At 32.1% G+C, this 23766-nt stretch overlaps 1 protein-coding gene across 1 annotated transcript; it reads right to left on the bottom strand.

The window, feature by feature from the left end:
- Window positions 1-10580: 10580 nt before the first annotated feature.
- On the bottom strand, window positions 10581-14448 carry LOC105799505 (guanylate kinase 2). Its single transcript, XM_012630097.2, has 11 exons — window positions 14138-14448; window positions 13619-13652; window positions 13336-13431; window positions 13124-13203; window positions 12905-13034; window positions 12367-12729; window positions 11779-11900; window positions 11565-11700; window positions 11432-11477; window positions 11249-11354; window positions 10581-11171 (listed from the first exon to the last, which is right to left on the bottom strand). The coding sequence occupies exons 2-11, from the start codon at window positions 13619-13621 to the stop codon at window positions 11060-11062; spliced, it is 1194 nt and encodes a 397-aa protein (XP_012485551.1). The 5' UTR covers window positions 13622-13652; window positions 14138-14448; the 3' UTR covers window positions 10581-11059.
- Between the last annotated feature and the right edge of the window lie 9318 nt (window positions 14449-23766).

Raw genomic sequence — 23766 nt, 5'->3', positions numbered from 1 at the left:
TATCTCTTTCCATTTTTATATGCCGTGAATTCAGCTGTTAAATCATCTTTTACCCTATGCACTTCTTAGATTTCATCATTTCACTTCTATAAAAGCCATGACGTAATTTAATAGCAACTCAAAGTTTGGACTATTGTATCATTTTAATCGTTGCCATTAGAATATTTGTTTAATAGAGTCACTCAGCTGTTATCTCATTAACAGATTGCTGACTAAATTTGTCACGTCAATATCCACATAATTAAAGGCTAAAAATATAAAACAACAATCGACTTAGAAGGAAATGACAAATCCCCTTGTATGGAAAAATCGCAAATTCCCTTTGGTGAGGAATTTGTGGGATGAATGAATTTCATTTGTATCAATATTCTAAAATGAATTTACTAAATAAAATTAAAATCAGTATGTATTTGTAAGAGCGAATTTTAATAATTCAAATTCCTTTTCAAGATTCCTCCCAATTTTATTTTATTAAAACTAATGATAAATTTTTGCAAATATAATGACCTTTTATATTATTTATTTTAAATATAATTATTTTTAATTTGTAAAATTCTAATATCTTAATTCTTTTAAATTAATTATTTATCTAAACAAAACAATTATATATTCTATTATTTTATATTGATAAATTCTAAAATACTAGCATTTTAAAAACTCAATAAATTTAAAATTTTCATCCAAATTCACCCTAATTCTATCGTAAAATTTTAACCCAAATATAATTTTACAAATTACTATCAACTTTTCTTCAAGGCTCAAACAGGAAAAGGCTTATCTTTCTAGGGTTTATCAACCAACAAACCCTAATACACTGATATACACTATAAAACAAGCAAAGCCATAATAAAAATCCCAAATTTCCTTTAGTCACTAATGAAACATTCAATTAAGTAACTTTCAGAGCTTATTAGGGAGTAACTTTCTAAAAATGGTAAGAAAAGTCAAGCACAAAGTCTTGAGCTGAAGATGATGACAGTTTTCTCACTAAAATATCAGTTAAGCTATCCTCCATTGGCGGCGGCGACAGTACCAGAGACATTACTAAACATTTCGAACCAAACAAAATTGAAAATATACTACACTAAAGACACTACATCTCGCTACTTCACAATTCACGTTGTCAAATATTAAAAACAATTCTAACAATTTCAACAATTCTTTACAACAAAGAATCAAACAAAATTAACATTAGCTTACTACAATGTCACGCACTTATATCATAAGTAGAATATATTCAACCCACGTAACAACAGTAATGGTACTATAATTTTAATGATTTAAACAATTTGTAATAACAAAGAATATAACAAAATTAACACTAACTTGCTATGACGACAACCAAAAACAATAACCTAGAACAAATTCAACAAATGTAACGATCTTTAATGACAAAGAATCTAATAAAATTAACGCTAATTTACTACCACAACAATCAAAATAATAATAACATATTCAACAAATGTTGGCCATTAAAAAATTATAAATTCATTAAATGCAAATGTTAAACACAATCAAAACATAATATTGGCAAAAGAAATAATGGCAACTTTCATAAAATTATGTTATGAATTATGGCAAGAAAAAAAAGCACTTGTATGGGTATTATAAATGTTTGAGGAGAGAGAATGGTTCAGACATTTTAAGATAGTACTTATTGGTGTCGAGTTCAATGATCTTAACTTAAACGGGAGTTGAAATCTTTTCCATCAATTTAAATCCATATCTTTAATAAATAATACATTATTCTTAAAAAAATTCTAAAAGTTGTAGAATACCTAAAATGAATTCAATAAATAACAAGCAATTAGTTTAAGCGAAGTGCTGAAATAAATTCAATGTTTCGACATGGTATTAAGAAACGATTTTGATTTTAGTTTGTAAGATATGTACAATTAATTTCGGTCTATTACTTAAAGATTTACGCTTGATACTGATATAGAATACGGGATTTGTAACACGCCTTACCCGATACCGTCGCCGGAATCGAGTACGAGATGTTATCCAGTTTAACTTACCAATTCGGAGCATAAAAATTTGCTTTTAAAATTAAATTCACTGTTTACAACAAAACTGTCCACCTGCGCGACTGTCACTAATTTAATTATAACTCAAGTTACTAAACTCAAAATTTAAATCCGTAAATTTTCCCTGAAACTAGACTCATATTCCTACTTACCATAAAATTTTCAGAAATTTTGACTTAGCCAATTAGTACAGTTTATTCATTAAATTATCCCCTGTTTCACAGCTCGACAGATCTGACCTCTTGGCACTAAAAATCAATTATCTCATTGTACAGAATTCATATAAGGTTACCGTTTATTTCTTTTGAAAATAGACTCACTAAGAAATCTAGACATATAAATTATGACTATAATTCTTTCTGTACAATTTATAATGATTTTCTAAAGTCAGAACAGGGGACTTCAAAAACCATTCTGACCCTGTCTCACTGAAATTCAAATATCTCAAACTATAGAATTCCTTTGCCTACGCCGTTTCTTCCATGTAAAAATAGACTTGATAAGCTTTAATTCTATATATAATTCACTCTCTAATTCCATTTCTACTATTTATGGTGATTTTTCACATTCACGTCACTGCTGCTGTCAAAGAAACTGCTTCTTTGAATTAGTTACCATTTTAACATACATAACACCAAAACATATTCTTTAATAGCTACTTCAATAGCTAATATTAGCCATATCATTTGAACATGCTCAAAATGATTAAGACTCTATACATGCCATAGTTTAAACATTTTGAAAAGCACATAATACCGAGATGATTATGATAGTGTGATACGAGCTCCGACGATCCCCAATTCGATCAAGTTCAAATCACTATAAAACAAAGGAAAAGAATAAAGGTGTAAGCTACTAATAGCTTAGTAAGTTACATGTAAACAATAATTACTCATTTAATAATTAACACTTTTAACATATAACTAATCAAAACATTTCCTAGCAATTTCAATCACTTACACGTGCACAATCTTACCAATTCACTTGCATATACATTTTCACACTTAACCTTTATCACTTATGCTCATTCTTTTCAAATGTACCTGCATACACACTTCATTTCATATTCACTTTAACTCATTATTAATCCCGTTGAACACTCGGAATATACACAGATACGTAGAGATTTAGCACATAAGTGCAACACTGATATGTAGCCGAAGCTACCACTGTTATGTAGCCGAAGCTACCACTGAAATGTAGCCAAAGCTACCACTGATCAATAACACTGGAAATGTCCACGGGCCTGCTCACACAAGCTGTCAGGTGTCTGCAACACATGTTAGATCACTTAGCACCCGGGACTCATTGTAACACTGTAACACTGATCTCTAGTGACATGTCACTTGTATCCACTTCTATTCCTAAGTTCAACCGAGAACTTACACTTAACACTTTATTTTAAACAGTTTAACACTTGAATAATTCATGAATAATTTTCCTTCCACATTGAATATTAATTCACATATCAAATATAATTCACAATTTATAAAAATATAACTATTATTTACACGTAACTTACCTCGGATGCAAAACGACTATTTTTGTAATTTAGTCGATAACTTTCTCTTTTCCCCGATCACTTCCACTATTTCTTCTTTCTTGATCTATATTAACACAATTTAATACATTTTATCAACATTTCATTCAAATACAATTCATACACAACATTTTGGAAAATTTACATTTTCCCCATAACTTTTCAAAAATTTCACTTTTGTCCCTAAGCTCGAAAAATAAAATTCACTAAATTCTTAAATTTCAAACTTCACTAAATCATATTTCATGCTCATAACAGCCCTCAATTTCACAAAATCACAACTTTATGCACACTTTACCATCTTTCACAATTTAGCCATTTTTCAACATTTTCATCAAAATTCATCTAGTAAAACTTGTAATTAACACTTCAAACATTCATTATCTAACATCACTAATCAATTTACAATTATATCATGAATGGGTCAATTTTTAAACTTTAATTTCATTTAAATTAAATAGTAGAAACATGAAATTCAAGCATCAATAAGCATAAAAATACGAAAATAATTAAAAACGGGGCAAGAAATCACTTACAATTGAGCTTAGGAAGATCAAGAACCCTAGCTATGGTGACATGAATTTTTTTTGGCAGCAAACGTCTGATTTTGAAGAAGATGGACACTTATTTTCACTTTATTTTGTCTTTTACTCAATTTGGACAAAAATGCCCTTGACACATTACTTAGATATTTTTCTAGAATTACCCTTTTGTGTCCATATCACTAATTTATGGTGTAATTGCCACATAAACACTTCCAATTTCATGCAACAATTCAATTAAGTCATTTAATCACTAATTAGACACACTTTGCATTTTTCTCGATTTAGTCCTAAAAATTCAATTAGACACTAAATCATTAAAATTTTCTATCCATATTTCACACAATATTTCAATCAATCAGTAACTAATAAAAATTTATAAAATAAAACTATTTCACTTCGGATTTGTGGTTACGAAACCACTATTCCGATGAGGCCCTATTTCGGGCTATCACAGGATTAGTTACTGGGTTCACTCCAGTAGATATTTTAAGAAATAAAAAAAAAAGAGATTTACATTTGAGAAGAAAATATTTATAGTGATACATATATATTAGATTTGTTTAAGAATTCGTTTGTCCAAACTCGAAAGTTTGTTTGAAATTTGGTAGGATTTGAACATAAATATAAGGCCTAAAATATAAGTTTAAACAAAAAATTAAAAGAGCTTAAAAACTGGATCTAGCATTGAACTTAGCAACTAGATGCACTTTGGTGCTTGTACTTTTTTCGATCTACTTTGGTCCTTGAATTTGACAACTAGATTCATTTGTCCCTGTATTTGGATTCTATCAAGATTTGATGATGTGATCAACATTACTAGAATAGGACCAGATTGAATGGACCGAGAATTGATTGATATAACGGTCTAAACAATAAGTTGAATTGATCGACTCAGAAATTGGTAAAAATTGAAAATTAAGACAAAAATTGACAGTTAAACAGGTTGAACCGATTTAATAATTTTTTCTTATATTTTTATGAATTTTAATTATTTATTTAATTATTGATGGTATATTTTTTTCAAGTAATGAAGTGACACAATCTCAGAGTACCACAACATCAAATTTTTATATTTTTCAAGTTTAGGGGTCAAAATAGACGGAAAAAAAATACAAATACCAAAGTGAATCTAGTTGTCAAGTTTAGGGGCCAAAAATTATCTATCTCTTTATTAAATTATGTATATATAATAAATATTTTAATCCAAATTTCCTTCAGTTTTATTTTACAGCAAATATGATTGGCATAGTGCCGAAGCCATGAAAAGGGCTTTTGGTTTTCTCTCAAATCGTCTTGAAGAAGAGGAAAAAGCCTCTTAAAATACCCAGTGAGAGTGTGTTGAAACCAAGTGAAGAAATTTGATGAGCCTTGCTCGACTCATGTAGTGATTCTAGGGGAGCAAAAGTACAAGTAGTAGACAAAGCAAGGATCTCATTCTCAACCACAAATTTTTTTTTATAGCGATTTTGGTTTTAGGTACATTTTTCATTATTTACTTTATATTTGAAATTTACAAATAAAATTAGCTTTTTAAGTAAGTTTTCGACTGTTTTACCAAACTAACCCAAAAATAAATTATATTTGTAAAAATAACTCAAGTTAAAAAATAATCACCAAAATAACCCAAAATGAACAGTACCAACTCTTTTTTTTGCACCAATGATTGCCTAATCATTGTGTCAGACTTAAAAAATTTATTTTTTTGGGTTTTGGCTTGTCAATGGCCGGAACCCATGCATTTTAAAAAAAAATTGTATAATCTTGATATCTGAAAAAGAAAAAAAAAAAAATTATTTTTGGGTCTTTGGCTCATCAATGGCGGCACCCAACAATAAAAAATTTTACTTTTTTTCGTGTCGAGTCGATATAATGAAGCCAAGACCCAAGACAAATTTTAAAAAATTTCTTTTTTTCGTGTCGAGTCGATATAAATATCTGAAAAAATAAAAAAATTTGGGTCTTGGCACATCAATGGCCTTTACCAAAGACAATTAAAAAATTTACTTTTTTTCGTGTTAGAGATAGATATAATTATCTGAAAAAATAAAAAATTTTGGGTCTTTGGCACATCAATGGTCGACACCAAGACAATTTTAAAAAATTTCTTTTTTTTCGTGTTAGAGTCGATATAAATATCTGAAAAAGTAAAAAATTTTGGTCTTGGCTTTGTCAATGGTCAAGCACCAAGACAATTTAAATTTTTTTTTTTTTTGTGTCGAGTCGATATAAATATCTGAAAAAATTAAAAAATTTGGGGTCTTGGCTTTGTCAATGGCCAAGCACCAAGACAATTTAAAAAATATTTTTCTTTTTTTTGTGTCGAGTCGATATAAATATCTGAAAAAATTTAAAAAATTTTGGGTCTTGGCCTTTCAATGGCTAAGCACCAAGACAATTTTAAAAAATTCGTTTTAGAGTCGATATAAATATCTGAAAAAATTTTAAAAATTTTTGGGTCTTTGGCTTTGTCAATGGTAGGCACCAAAGACAATTTTAAAAAATTTCTTTTTTTAGTGTCGAGTCGATATAAATATCTGAAAAATTTTAAATTTTTTTTGGTCTTTACTTTGTAAATGGCCGGCATCCAGTACAAATTTAAAAAAAAAATTCTTTTTTTTCGTGTCAGAGTCAGATACAAAAAATTTAAAGAGTCCCGAGTCGGTCCCTTTTTATCCATTCCGTGGACATCTGAGATGTCAACGTGAGGGTTCGGGATAGGCTGTGCGCAACCGAATTGCCTCAAAACTCGACCTCCATCGTGCCACTCCACCATATGGAAATTAATCAATGGCACATTAGACACAAACACGTGTTGCTGCTCGACCACCCAGGACGGTATGAGTGCCGCGAGATCTTCCTGAGTATATGACATCCATATAAACTGCAAAATAAAGAATATTTATTACTCTATGTTTTTATTTTTATTTAAAAATATATATTTGGAATCGTAATTTACGCCATCGCCGGAATGAGTCTCTATCATCATACGGTACACAGGTAACGGCGAGGATCGTCCAATTCCCGGTACAGTTGCCCATCTAAAAAAAAGTAATTATCAAATTATTTTTCTCATGCAAAAAATAAAGAATATTTATTATAGTACCATATGAAAATAGATGGCAACATTTAGCTACGTATTTACCTATTAACAAATGACCAGACATAGGGTTGATGGCCCACTGATGCAAGAAATGACATTCGGTATAATGCCCAAGACTGCAGTAGAAGGCAGCAACCGGCCATTGTTTTCGTAGTCAGCTTTGTCGCTCGACAAAGCTCGCGGTATAAGCCTGCCAATACTGTCGAGCCCAAACTAAATCTTCCAGCATGCTCGAGATCCTCTAACAAGGGGAGATACATTATCGAGACTTTATTTTGATTGACCTCGGGCAAAAGTATCCCACCTATAAGTTGCAGAATGAACGCTCTTGCAGCGTACATAATGTCCATCTGCGTTGGACTGCTCGGAAGATGCTCGAAGTTTTCTTTCAACCAACTAAATTTAATATATGTTAAACGTTCATCGTCGTTGCTCGGGGGCACCATTCCAAGTAACCGCTCGCAAGTGCCCCACGGATTGCGTACTTTTCCAAGCCCGGTCACTGCTTCTCTATTAATAGACAACCCTAGTTGGACTGCTACGTCTTGCAGCGTAATGGTTACCTCCCCACATGGGAGGTGGAATGTATGTGTCTCCGGGCGCCGTCTTGCAGCCCTAACGCACGGCTCGAACTTCTAAAACAACCGGTGAAAAACTCGTTTCCCCAGTTGTATCTCCCCGTCAAGGCTTTGATATGGCAGTGTTTGCAAATCAGTGACTGTCCCCGGCACATACTCATGCATTCCAGCTATCCACCCTTGAAGCTCGTTGTATGACACATCCCAATCACCATACGACTCTCGCATCGCCATTTGCTTTGCCCACCATGCCTTTCGGTATGACACTTTGTATTTGAATCGAGCTTGCATATCTGCAAGAAGGACCATCACTTGAATGGTGGGTGACTCTTTCACCAAAGGGATGATGCAGTTTCATATAGTTTTTGCATCTAACTTTCTATGGTCTTGCGACACACGAGCAGACGTGCATGTGTGTGGACCTTCTAGTTTCCTTATCATCCACATCTATGTCTGCTGCATTAATGCGACCCGGACACGCCATTTACAACCACTTGACGCTTTCCAACATTCTCCTGCGTACAAAGACTGCGTCGACTTCGTTACTTTATAATCCACACCTAACTTCAAGCTAAGTTTTTTTATAGCATGTAAACAGTCTTTTTTGTTATCAAATTGTTGCCCAATAAACAACTCTTCTTCGTCAAATTCATTGTGAACTAAGTGAGTCGGCCCAATATTTGGGTATTCCGAGAATTCGCGTGCAAAAGCTGCATCAGGATCCACGTCGTTCATGAAGGTTCCTGGATTATTTCTTATAATTATAACAGGGCCCGTGTTTCCAGCCGGATGGGGGATCGCATTTTCGCCCTCTACCGGCCCTTCCTCGTCTATGTCTTCAGGGATATCATCCAAATCGGGGTCACTAAAATCATCGTAGGGATCACGGTGGGACTGATCATCATTATCGGACCCTTCATCACAATCTTCTATGGTGGCCAACAGCTCTGGATGGATCTCTAGACAATGACTCGAGTATGGGGTGTTATACGAACATCCACCAATGTTTGGATTTTCGGGAGTTGGCGCCGACAATACAAAGCCTGACTGATCTTCCCAAGGGACGTTAAGATCAAAATCAATTTCGGAGTGCTGGCTTGCTGGAATTACCATTTGAATGGGATCCGGTTCAGTTATCTCCGCGAACAACTCAACTGGACTGGGATTTTCTATACCAGGGGGCCAATAAATTGCTATCATTGTACCTAAATCATCATCATCTTCAAGCTCCATTTCTGAGAACTTTAGTGGATCAGTTGAAATCGGAAATCTATAAAACAGTCTCGACATTTGCTTTCTGCAACGGCTTGCTATCTTTGTACTGATTTTTCGTTTGAAATCCGACAGAGAAATCTGTTTGTTGAACCTCATTCCTATTTTTTTTTAATTTGTACTGGGTGCCAGCCATTGACAAGCCAGCACCCAAAAAAAAATTTTCTAATTTTTTTCGTATATTTATATCTGACTCTGAGATGAAAAAAAAAGATTTTTTTTTAAATTTGTACTAGGTGCCGCCATTGATGAAGCCAAACAAAAAAAATTTAATTTTTTCAGATATTTATATCGACTCGACACAAAAAAAGATTTTTTTAAATTTAGTCTTGTGTCTTACCATTGACAAAGCCAAGACCCAAAATTTTTTAAAATTTTTTCAGATATTTATATCGACTTTGACACGAAAAAAAGAATTTTTTTAAATTTGTCTTGGTGCCTACCATTGACATGCCAAAGACCCCAAAATTTTTAAAATTTTTTCAGATATTTATATTTGACTCGACAAAAAAAAAATTTTTTTTTAAATTGTCTTGGTGCCGCCATTGGCGAGCCGTAACCAAAATTTTTTTAATTTTTTCGATATTTATATCGACTCGACACAAAAAAAAAATTTTTTAAAAATTTGCCTTGGGTGCCGACCATTGACAAAGCAAAGACCCAAAAATTTTTTTTAATTTTTTCAGATATTTATATTTGACTCGACACGAAAAAAAAAATTTTTTTAAATTGTCTTGGTGCCGCCCATTGACAGCCAAAGACCCAAATTTTTTTTTAATTTTTTTCATATATTTATATCTGACTCTGACACGAAAAAAAAAGTAAATTTTTTTTTACTGTTGGGTGCCGGCCATTGACAGGCCTGCACCCAAAATTTTTTTTCTTTTTTTTTTTTCGTATATCAGTATTATACAATTTTTTTTAAAAAAAATACATGGGTTCCGGCCATTGACAGGCCAAAACCCAAAAAAATAATTTTTTTAAGTCTGACACAATGATTAGGCAATCATTGGTGCAAAAAAAGAGTGGGTACTGTTTATTTTAGGTTATTTTGGTGATTGTTTTTGAACTTGGTTATTTTTGCAAATATAATTTATTTTTGGGTTAGTTTGGTAAAACAGCTCAAATTTTTCTATTAAAAATTAAATATTTTAGAAAATAATATATAATTACTTCAAGATATATATATTTGTGTATTTTATATACATATATAAAAATTATTTATTTTCTCCTGATTTGATTTTATTAACATATAAATAATATCAATGTTTATAATTTAAAGGTGATTAAATTAAGTCTTATAATTTTTAGATATTTTTATGCTATAAATGATTAAATTAAAATATATCAAATATAAATAGTGAACTGATTTATGTATTTGGAATAGATTTTATATTTATAATGAAATAGAATATTTCTATTACTTTATCTTGCTGCATCTATGATTCTAGAAAAATAAATATTGGTCGTTTTACTCTAATTTCACATTTGAAAGTTAATCAGAAAGAAAAAAGAATGTCAAGTTGAAGTAGCAACCAAATTAAGATAACTTTAGTTTTTACAAATTCTCATTCAAGACTCCCAATCTGATCAAATTCTTTGTGTACCACAAACACATCTGTCAGCTATTTTTCCCTTCAATCGGAATCTATTCATTATTTGGATAAAACAAATTCATTGATCAAATTTCGTTATCATCTGTTTCATTCTATTCTACCCTTTGATCCATTCAATAGTCAACTTGTGATGCTTCTTTTTCTTGCATTGACACAGACAAACCCACCCATATCTTCCAATCAAATATATATTCACTTACTACTTGGCTCAACACTATCCATTGCCGCACAAATCATGAATTCTCTCTCATTGCCCCATGTAGGAATTGCTAATTGTTCAAATACTACATCCTGGTTCTTAAACAAGCAAAGAATAAAGCTTTCTTATCATAGTTCCCCTTTTGTCAAATACAAAACCATGTTAAGGGTTGGTTGCAGTCGTCAGCTCAGTTTCTCATTTAAGCCATCTGAAAATGAATCAAGGGCATAGACATTTAGTCCTCTTGTCCGACCGGGTGCCCCACCTTTTAGCGACGACACATCCAATGCAATCCTGAATAAACCACAAATGCTTTCTTCAACTCATTCCTCCTGCTTTAAGAAAAAGGGAAAGAGCAAGTATAAACTTACAAGTTCTTTGACGCTTTCTCGAGTTCCGGAGTCTCACAATTTATGAGGATCTTGTTATCGATTTTTGACACCGAATGGTTCGAAGGCAGATCAATCCCTTTGGGTGCTGGATGACATTTCAACTCAATTACTTTCTGTTTACAATAAAAATAAATAAAGCAATGGAGAAAATAATCTTCTTACATGGCTTATGATTAGTTGGTGCACTTCCATTCAGCCCTAGCAGTTCCTATATCATATTGAATTCATTGGATAAGGATATTTGTCAAAAGAAGTTAAGATGCATATGATACAGTTCAAGGGAAAAAGAAGTCACCTTAAGATTCTCATAGCACTCCTCGAGATTATCATTGTATAATATATGATCAAAGATGCCAGAAGATTTCCCTTGCTCAATTTCTGCTTCCGCATTCCGTAGTCGTTTTAGGATTTGCTCCTCTGTCTCAGTCCCCCTATTTACAGCATTCTAGTTATTACAAGACTAGGATTATGGTACAGTGATAAATATCGAATGGACAGTACTGATTCACCTTGCACGGAGCCGCTCTTCAAGCTCTCTCATTGTGGGCGGACAGATAAAAATGAAAATGGCATCAAGAGAACTTGCCCTCACTGACCTTGCTCCTTGAACATCAATGTCAAGAATGCACCTCTATATAGGGGGGAAAAAATTCATTTGTGCAGAAAGGTAATTTTCAAGTAAAGAATGCTATACCAACAAAAACCCTTGATACACTTTCTGAAGTACAACAACCAGAAATCCAAAATTCAATGTCGCACCATCTTGTCCAATACCAACATGATATTATCTAAAGGCCATCAAGTTAACTAACGTATATACAAGAGACATTATATACCATTGGTACTCCCCTCGTAACAATATGCAAGGAGATGATACATAATTCATAAATTGTTAAAGGAAGGGTTGACATACGTATAACTATAATTTCATGAGATCTGACATGCTTAAGTGCTTTGTTACTGTAAGAAAATAACCTAACATCCTGACCTGACGATTTTGCATGCTTAAGCGTTCCATTTCACAGTTTGGTTCCCCAAGTGCAACTTTCAAATCAATTCAACTATTATTAATAGACCAGTAAGAAAGACTGTTTTACCTTCCCAGAGTCTGCTACTGCCTCAACAGCTTCAATACTAGTTCCATAAAGATTCCCATGAACAGAAGCAAACTCAAGAAATTTCCCATCTTTTATATCTTTCTCCATTACACTCCGGTCAGTAAAATGATAATGAACTCCATTCTTCTCGTTGCCCCTTGGTGCACGGGTTGTGTGGCTGACAGAGAACCCAAACATAGATGGGAATTCCTTCATCAACATGTTTATTAGTGTCCCCTTACCAACTCCAGAAGGACCACTGATAACAACCGGCTTCTCAGCATCACCCCTCACACCCCTACTCCAGGCAACAACTTCAGTCCCCCAAATTTTTCTCTGTTCCTTAACATACTTGGTGTCCGCCTACCAATATTGGAACAGATTGAACACTTTTAGGCAACAAAATATACAAATACCTTTTATGCAACTCAGAATCACCAAGTTAATTCCGCAAGAAATTAACTATTCTAGCTGCAGAGTATGTGAAGTTCATCCTATATTAACCCTCAAAAGATCCTTAAGTTTTAAAAATACCAACCTCAAGAAACCAAATGCAGTCATCTGGGGTGGAACCCCTAATAATTATCATTATTCGATCTTCATTCAAAAGAATGGCCGAATGGCCTTTACATGCCTTTGGTTTTGTTCCCAGAACTGTAGGGATCACCCTGAAAAATATACCAGAAACAATTAACTCGCCACTCTAAACTGGAACCTGGAAGAACAAACTAAGTGGTTTCTTCTAGCCAAAACTAACCATTTGCCTGTAGATTTGTCATAAATCTTAACCCCAATATATGATGTGGAATCATGGTCTGCCCCACCACCAATTACAAACTGCCAAGAGAAATAAACGCCAATCCTCAATCAAAAAAGATGATTGAACATGCTAGCTAAGAGATAACAGACAGTGAAAAAAAGTGAAACACTTCATGAAGAACACCAAATTTAGGCATTAAATTATCATACCGTTTTGTCACCAACGTCGGCAGAGGTCTCCAAGCCTTTGGGTTTTAAACCAAATCCATTTTGTAGATTGTCAAAACAGAATGCCGGGGCTTCACCCTGATGATTATAAACCAAAACCAAATCAAATCACAATAAAGCTACACCTTTTTTAGCTACAGCTGAACTAAAACTCAATTAGATTGTTAGCAAAAGTGCCTTCTTCTTTTAACAGATAAGAGAAGAAGAACAAATTTCATATAAATGAATTTATATTATAGAAACAAATTGATGATTAATGGCTCACCATGGAGAACCAATGCCTCCAATACAAGATTCTCCTGATCAATACACATGGAAAGATAAAAATGATCAAATCAAAAGAAAACATATTTCTCAGATCTAGGACACAAATGTAAACCAAACGCATTTGAAAGAAAAATATCATGGATTACAAATAAGCAATATAATTACATGTCAAACAAGAACGAAGTAAAAGAGGAGGAAACAAAAGAATCAAATTTTGAGATGCATAACAACAATATAAGAAGCCCAAAATCAAAACCCAGATTTCAATCTAACATTACAATGGCAAAACATAGAAGGCAGGAAAAAGAAACAAGATACAAAACCAAGTGTCAGTTGGTTTTTATGTCAAATTTGAAACAACCCGTGTCTCCAAAACCAAATAAAATGAAAACAAATAGAATAAACTCCCACAAAAACACGTTAGAAATCAAAGCTTGGGGATGAAAAGCTCTAAAAATTTTCGGAAACAAGAGAGAGAGAGAGAAAGAAACATATTGGATAGACAACAAGATCATACCTTTGATAAGAGCAAAAAAGAAATAATTAAAGAAACTTGGGTAGGCAGATGGTAATTGTAAGAGGGTTAAATAGTAGAAGAGAATAGGAGGGGGAAAAGGGGTTTTCTTCAGGTACTGTGATCTGTAGAAGGCAGCGTTAGGAGGGAGTCAAATCAGAACAAGCTTAGGCTTGAAAAAGAAGATTACAGAAAGAGATTGGGGTGAAGAGAGAGTTGCATTGTCTCTCTTTTATATTTGTAAAGAGAAAGAGTTGGCCCTTCTTTTTTGGTCGCATTCAGTTCACGAAAACAAGAAGACCCGACTGGGGACTGCCTGGCTCTAATTTTCTTGTGAAGTTTCACCTTTTTAAGAAAAAAATTAGTATTTTTGCTTTTTTTGGACTTTTATGCGTTTTATTTTATAGTGAAATAAACATAATTTAGATTTCTTTTCTTCAAATCCAATAACATATTAATGTGACGGAAAACAAATACATTCATTATTTTTTCTCTTTTAACGATAACACATTAATATATTACATCTAAAATCATATTTATATTAAGTTTACCATAATCACATCTTATTATATGAAATAGAATCGAATTGACTTAAAAGAATTTGAGTTGATGACTTCTATTTTATTATCTTAATTCGGTTTAAAAAATCAAGTGAGTAAAATAAAATTGAGTGATTTGAATAATTTTTTCAAATTAAATTAAAAATTTAAGTTGGTCATATTGAAATCTTGTTGACAATATAACTCATTTCGAGTTGAAAATAAAATAAGAGAAAAAAACAATATAGTATGATAATTTAATTGTTTAAGTTCTCAAATTTGTCATTTTTATTTTTAAAAAATATAATTTGGCATTTTATATATTTTAAAAAATTAATATTTTTATATATTTTTTAATTTTTTGAATTTATCTATATTTATAAAATTTTTGAAAAATATTTTATAAATATTTTGAATTTTTAGGGTTATTTTGAATTTTTGTAATTTTTTTAGAGGACCAAGTTGCGCGTTTTCAAAACTGCCAAGGACCTATGGGAATTTACATCAAACTGTTAGTCAAATACTTCGAGTTGTAAAATTTAACTCAACTTGAACTCGAAAAATCTAATTACTTATCCGAGTTGATTCGAACAAACCAAATAACTTAATTTGATTAACTCAAAATTCGAAAAAAAATTAATCAAATCAAGTTTTGCTCACCCTTACAATTAACTTTATAACAATGGATTAAAAAGAAGTTAAAAAATGCTCTCCTTTCTTTTTGCCACAACTATTAGAGAGAGAAAAACTCATCATACATAAGTGACCGTCCAACCTCCTGGACAGCGCTACTCACTCCTGCCTATTGCAATCATTACTTCGTCTTTCTTTGGTGTCTCTTTTTCAACCTTAGGGCTTCTGTCCTCTCTCTTCTTTTCCTACCGCGAATGTTTTGGAAGGTTGTTGGTCACAATCATCCCCACTGCTATCTAGTCTTTCAAGTTTCGATTCTTCAGAGGGGTTAGTTGGTGATGCCCAATGATTATTGTTTTTGTTGGAACCCAATGCTCCTTTTGGTTTATCGATGTTCTCTAGGCTCCATTTCTCATTTTCCATCAACCCACCATTGGATGGATCAAGGCATTAAAGTATCTACCATCAACCGTGGAGGTTGGTTGATGGGTGGTTTTCTGTCCTACTATGTTTTGGTCTTGTGATAACCTTTGTCATCTTTTGCTCTTTTGTTCCCTAACAAGGGAGGCTTAAGCGGCCGAGAGAATGAGGTTCTGGTACGATCATGATGTGGCCTCGGGTTCCATTGAATCGTGTGAACATCTTTACCTTTAGGTTTGATTTTTCTCTCTCGGGTTCTTGACGTTATAACATTGAATTTAGCTCATATCGTTAGATGTTTTGTTTCACCGTAAAGGAATTGCCTACTCATTGAATGATAAGTGCCCATATTTTGTACATTTTAGGCTCTTATATTTAGCATTTTGTTTGGTTTTTGAGGGAAATGTTGCATTTTAGCTCACTTTGCATAATTAATATCTCATTTATATTTGTTTGAATTTTTATTTAATTATACTTGATTAATTAAGTGTTTTGTGACTTAGATTAGGTTCATGAGAGTTTAAGGTTCGAATTTGAGGATCAGCAGCGGAGAAACGAAATGTGGAAAACAAATTGTGCGCCGCAAGCGATTGCCTAATATTATGTTAAGGCCCCTACGCCAAGTTCTAATGTCCCTGCTCCAATTTTAGCACCCTTATGCCCCAAACTTTGAAACTTGGCCTCTAGCTTGACACCATTTCTAGCGCCTAGTGCCAACTTGTGTATTTTGTCCATGTTTTGTTTGAGCTTTAGGGGTTTTTTTTTTATCCTTTATGAGTATGATTTTCATTATTATTTAAGATGTTTAATTATTATGATTTGATATTTAATAGTTAATTTTGTAGTGAAATTGTAACGACCCAAAATCCGTGGGCACCAGAAAAGTGTGTTATCGAGCCTTCATTTTAGTAAACCGAGTTAGTAAATAATTATTAGGAGTAATTAAAATTATGAATCTGATAGTGTGTTTAATTAGATTTTTTTTATTTAGTGAATTTAGTTTAATTTAAAGTAATTAGGAAAAAGGATCAAATTGAATAAAGAGTGAAAGTCTAATTATAGATTAAAAGAAATTAAAAAGGGGTAAATTGGCAATTAAGCCATTTAGCATAGTTGCAGCATAAAGGGAATAAAATCTAAGATTTTATTTGTTTTAATTATATAATTAATGATATTTAAATATAATTTATATTATATGAATTTGTTTTAACTATAGCCGGTGCATTACAGCATGTAGCGGGAGCTGTCTATTCAAAGACAGAGGCAGAACATGAACAACATCTTAGAATAGTGCTACAGATATTACGGGAGAAACAGTTGTATGGAAAGCTCAGTAAATGTGAATTCTGATTATCAGAGGTTGTACTTCTGGGACATGTAGTATCTGCAAACGGAATTTGAGTCGATCCAAAGAAAATTGAAGCGATTGTCCAATGGAACCACCCAAGAATGTATCAGATGTACGTAGTTTTCTCAGTCTAGCCGGGTATTATAGGAAATTTGTAAACGGATTCTCAAAGATAGCTTTGCCAGTGACTAAGTTACTACAAAAGAATGTTCCTTTTGTCTTGGATGAGCAGTGCCAGAGGAGTTTTGAGACATTGAAGCAGATGTTGACCGAGGCACCTATTTTAACATTACTAGAGTTAGGAAAAGATTTTGTTGTGTACAGTGATGTTTCTCTAAATGGTTTGGACTGTATATTAATGCAAAACGAAAAAGTAATAGCTTATGCATCTCGACAGTTGAAGCCACATGAACGCAACTACCCGACACACGATTTGGAGTTAGCTGCTGTAATTTTTGCATTAAAAATTTGGAGGCATTACTTGTATGGTGAGAAATGTTATATTTACACTGATTATAAAAGTCTCAAATATCTTCTGTCACAAAAGGAGTTGAATCTGAGACAGAGACGATGGATAGAGTTTTTGAAAGATTATAATTGTATTTTAGATTATCATCAAGGGAAGGCAAACGTGGCAGCAGATGCATTGAGAAGAAAAGCAGCGGTTGAATTATGGGCAATGCTCGCTTGGCTTAGTATTAATGATGATGGAAGTTTGTTAGCTGAGTTAAGAATTAAGCCGGTAATGTTTGATCAAATTAGAGCAGCTCAAATGGAATATGAAAAGTTGATGAAGAAAAAAGAGATGGTACGAAATGGTGTGGTAGAAAATTTTAGTATTGATGAACATGATTATTTGAGGTTCAAAAATCAAATTTATATTCCAACTGTTTCTAAACTTAAAGAGTTGATTTTGCCAGAAGCACATGATAGTGCCTTTGCTTTACATCCTGGAGGAACGAAAATGTATCGCGACCTACGAAGGTTATATTGGTAGCTAGGGATGAAGAAAGATATAGTCGAATATGTTGGTAAATGTCTGACATGTCAGCGAGTAAAAGCAAAGCATCAGGAACTGACAGGTCTACTTCAGCCTATTAGTATTCCTGAGTTGAAATAGGATTATATCACTATGGATTTTGTTACAGGACTACCGTTATCAGCAAGCAAAAAGAATGCTATCTGGGTAATTGTTGATCGGCTTACAAAGTCAGCTCATTTCATAGCAGTCAAAACTGATTGGTCATTACAGAAGCTTGTCGAGGTTTATATCTGGGAAATTGTAAGATTACATGGCATTCCTACATCGATAATCTCAGATCGGGATCCGCGATTTACTTCGAGATTTTGGAGGCAACTACATAATCTTCTGGGAACTCGGCTCAATTTTAGTACGGCTTTTCATCCACAGACGGATGGATAATCAGAGCGGGTAATTCAAATTCTAGAAGATATGCTTCGGGCTTGTATCATCGATTTTGAATCAGGTTGGGAACGATATTTGCCACTAGCGAAATTTGTTTATAACAATAGTTTCCAATCTAGTATTCATATGGCTCCGTATGAAGCATTATATGGTCGAAGGTGTCGATTACCAGTATGTTGGACAGAATTGAATGAAAGAAAAGTGATTGGGCCAGAACTGATTCAAGAAACAGAAGAAACAGTTAAGAAGATTAAAGACAGATTGAAAACATCCTTTGATAGGCAGAAATCATATGCAGACTTGAAACAACGAGACATTGAATATTCTGTTGGCGAAAAAGTATTCTTTAAAGTATCACATTGGAAGAAAGTTTTAAGATTTGGCCGAAAGGGTAAATTAAGTCCACGTTTTATTGGGCCGTATGAAATTGTGGAGAAAGTTGGACCAGTTGTTTACCGACTGGCTTTACCTCCAGAATTACAGAAAATTCATGATGTTTTTCATGTTTCCATGTTACGAAAGTATCGATCGGATCCATCTCATATTATTTCTACTGAAAACATTGAGATTAGACCGGATTTGTCATACGAAGAAGAACCAGTTCAAATACTAGCTCGAGAAGTGAAAGAATTAAGAAACAAATGAGTCCCTCTGGTAAAAATACTATGCAGAAGCCATAGTGTGGAAGAAGCAACATGGGAACCGGAAGAAACTATGACATCACAGTATCCTCACTTATTTTTAGGTAAAATTTCGAGGACGAAATTTTTTTTAAATGATGGAGAAATGTAACGACCTAAAATCCGTAGGCATCGGAAAAGTGTGTTATTGGGCCTTGGTCTTAGTAAACTAAGTTAGTAAATAATTATTAGGAGTAATTAAAATTATGAGTCTGATAGCGTGTTTAATTAGAATTTTTTTATTTAGTGAATTTAGTTTAATTTAAAGTAATTAGGAAAAAGGATCAAATTGAATAAAGAGTGAAAGTCTAATTATAGATTAAAAGAAAGACAAAAAGGGTAATATGGCGATTAAGCCATTTAGCATAGCTGAGGCGGCATAAAGGGAGTAAAATCTAAGATTTTATTTGTTTTAATTATATAATTAATGATATTTAAATATAATTTATATTATATTAATTTATGATAATTAAATTATAATGATATTATATTATTAAATAAATCAAAATATGTCAATTGTATGGATATGATAAAATACATGTGTAATATATGTATTTGTACATTTGTAATATAATTGTATATTTTCTTAAATTTTAAGTAAAAGATATTTATTAATTAAATCATTATATTAAAAGATTTTATTTATTTGATAAGTTAGTTAGAATAAGACAAATGTAAGGTTATGATATAGTACAAATGTATTAATTATATTTGTTATTAAAATAGATATTTTATAATTATTAATTAACTTAAATATAAAATAAAGTAAAGGGTAAACTGCAAAAATAGTCACTTTTGTTTGCCTCAGATTACATATTAGTCACTTATGTTTGAAATGTTATGTTGTAGTCACTTACGTTATTGTTTTGTTACAAAGTGGTCACTCTACCGTTAAGCTTTGTTACCTCCCTAACTGTGATCCTACGTGGCAGTCCAAATGGGTTTTAAATGCCAACTTGGATGTCCTACATGGTAGTCCAAATTAAATTTATTTAATTAAAAACCTATTTTTATCCTAGCAACTAGACATCCAAGTTGGCATTTAAAACCCATTTAGACTGCCACGTAAGACTGCCGTTAGGGAGGTAACGGAGTTTAACGGTAGAGTGACCACTTCGTAACAAAACAATAACATAAGTGACTAATACGTAACATTTCAAACATAAGTGACTAATATGTAATTTAAGGCAAACAAAAGTGACAATTTTTATAGTTTACCCTAAAGTAAATGAATAAAAAGAAAAGAAAACATAAAACAAAAGAAACAAAGCTAAAAGTAACAGAGGCCATTTCGAAATAGAGCAGGAAAGAAAAAGGAAAGAAAGAAGAAAGGGAAAATTAGGGTCTTAAAGCTTGAAATTTAATTGCTAATATCGAGCTTGAAGCATCGGCCCACAAAGGAAAAGAAAAGATCGTCGAGGATTAAATCCGAAGAGAATTCTGGTTTGTATCACTACAATTCAAACTTTATCATTATTATGTGTTTAACTTACTAATTATATGTGGTAAGTATTTTAAGGTAAGTGTTTAGTAAAATGAAAATTTATGATTGGGTATTGAAATTGAGACTGATACTGAACTGAATTATGGAATACTGAATATTGTTTTGAGTACTGAATTGAATTGTGAAGTTACTGAATATTGTTATGTGTACTGCATTGAACTGTGAGATTAATGAAGTAATGAATTACTGCAATACTGTGAAACTAATTGAAATAAGGAATTATAATTGATATTGGACTAAGATGGAAATTGTACTGAAAAGTGAATTAAATACCCTATTAACTAGTCGGGCTAGTCGGATATAGTTGGCATGCCATAGGATATGGAAGAGTACGGGTTTTTGTCTGCTTACTGATCAGCCATTTATATGTCGACTATTGTTACTGTTACTGATTCGACACTTTGTGTGTCGAATCGTTATCACATTACTATTACTGATTCAAAGACTTTGTGTGTTGAATACTTTATTCTTGATTCTTATTCTTGATTCTTGTTTAGGTCTTGTGTCTTTATTAATGTAAATGTGTAGTACTGGTGTGTTGGTTGGAATCCGTGTATCCGCCGAGTCCGAGTCAAGTTAATATGGACAAATGAAATAAATTTACTGATAAAACTAAATTTGAATGATATGACATATGTGAAAGGTGAGAATTGAAATAAAGAAATAAGAATGGTATATATATAATCAAATGATAATATAAAAGATTGAATTGTTCATTAAGTGATGATAATTGTAATGTAAATGTATGTGTGTGTGATTTAATGTATTTAAATATAAATTGAATTATAGTGATACCACTGAGTATATGCATACTCAGCGTACGGTTGTTTCCGTACGCAGGTTGTAGAAGTCAAGTACTGAACCAGCATCTAAAGCCAGACCCGACTTCAGCAAACTTTTGATGATGTATATTTTATTTTGGTAATGTGGCATGTACATAGGATGTATATAAATGTTATTATGTTTTGAATATAAATGGTTAAAAATGTTAGTAGTACAAGTCTAAGAATTATAATGAAAGAAGTTTATTCGTTTCAATTTAATTAGTACATTGATAAATTTAAATTGATATTATATTGAATTGGTTGAATTGGTTATGTTTGGAAATGGATACGGTTTTAATTGCAGGGGGTTTTATGTGAAAATAAGGAGAGGTGCTGTCGAAAAAAAAATTCCTGGAGTACTTGAACGAGTCTCATTTCACTTTTAATATATGTTTTAGACTTCGAGAGTTCATTATAAGGACTTAGTTATTCAATTATAATATGAATGCCATTTTATTTATGAATTATTCGTAAGTTGTCTGATATGTTCGGTAATGTCTCGCAACCCTGTTTTGGCGACGGTTCGGGGTTAGGGGGTGTTATAGAAATATTATGTCAAAGGTAATGAAACATTTTTTTTTTGCACTGAGACAATAAAATATTAAAGTAATGATTCTTTGTAAGTGAAATTTTGTCTCCTATTTAAATGATAAGTTATTTTATTTAATTACTTAATATTTTACTATGGGTTACTTCCCACCTCTTTTTTTTTTTTTTTTTACTTACCTTTAAAATGTCATTTTATTCTCTTAATTATTTTCAAAATAACAAAATTTTATTATAAATTAGACTAATTTTTATTTAATTAGAATAAGTATATTTTTAAAATATAAAAATATATTAGTTAATAAATTTAAAAATAAACACTAAAATAATGTGCAACTCATATAACTTAAGAACTAATTTTCATTGATGTCTAAATCGGATCGGACCAATCGGTCGGATCAAAAACTGATCAAGATATCGGTGCAGGGAAATGACTTTGAACTAGTTAGACCAAGAACTAAATTTTTATTATTTTTAATAACTTGTGCTAGTAATGCAAATTTGTTTTTTCAGCAGTTACAAACCATTATTTCTAATAGTTATTAACCGATTTTTTTAGTTACAAAAATATTAAATATTTTTCTGATTGCTAAATGAAAATATTACCTTTTTGTCCTTGCTAAATTATATTTTTTCCCCTTCCAAAAATTTATAAATAGGAGGCATTTTTCCTTCATTTGATACACAACTGAAAAACAAAGTTTCTTCTACTCTCTTTCTCTCCCTCTTGACTCTAGGAGTTTGGGTTTTAAGTGGGACCGTTTGTGACCCGTCCAATTTTTGAAAATTGATCCTAGTGTGATTTTTTCCGATTAATTCTATTTTTAGATTATTTTAGTAGAGTAATACTAATTGAGTTCTACCTTCCTTATTCGAGTCTACGAATATCGTAGAATTGTGTTAGCTTTGGGGGACAACATCCACTATACGAGGGTGATTTCGTTTTTAAGACAATAATTCTTTCATGGTACATTAATACCTTATTCATTTATTCTGGATTTATTTTCCGGTGAATTCTAACGAATTTGTTTTGCTATGTTGTAAAAATTTATAATTTTTAATCAAACAAATTTTTAGAATATTCATGAAAATTTAGGTTTGGGTTTTAGATAGACAATGACACGTGTGCGGGAATTCAAACGGGGTACCCGGCAAGTTGCTAAAATATGTTAATCCCCTACGCATAGTTGCATTTAGAAATCTTTCTTAGTACTATGATTACGTGACATTAATGTTTTAAGAATTTTATTTTATATTTTAAAGTGAAGTAAAAAATATATCTGCTTCCGCATGAATGAAGGGCCTACCCACATGGACAAGTTGAATCCAAATTCCTACAGACGTGAACTTCTTTGCTTACGACTTCTAGATGGAGCTCCCAAACTTGGAATCAGAGTAAACTGCTCCCACATATTATTGAACTCAGTGTTTGAGTTCAAATTAAAATTGATAATTTTTTTATTTAAGTTTAATTATAAAAATATAATATATAATTACACTAGAGATCACTCTAAAAATAACATTGTTTTTTTTAATCTCTAATTTTTTTTAATTTAATCACTTTAATTAAGATACTTGTTCGAATTGATCACTGTCGATGAAAGTTCCGTTAATCTACTAATGGATTACTGATGTGATATTTTTTATGTTTAACTAAAGCTAAGGACCTTTTTATAATTAATCTGAAACACTTTTTATCTATTTATTTACAA

This window comes from Gossypium raimondii, chromosome 9 (genome assembly GCF_025698545.1).
Source record: "Gossypium raimondii isolate GPD5lz chromosome 9, ASM2569854v1, whole genome shotgun sequence".
NCBI classification, from domain to species: Eukaryota; Viridiplantae; Streptophyta; class Magnoliopsida; order Malvales; family Malvaceae; genus Gossypium; species Gossypium raimondii.
Note: the sequence above shows the minus strand (reverse complement) of the source record. Positions and strands in the feature narration are given on the sequence as shown.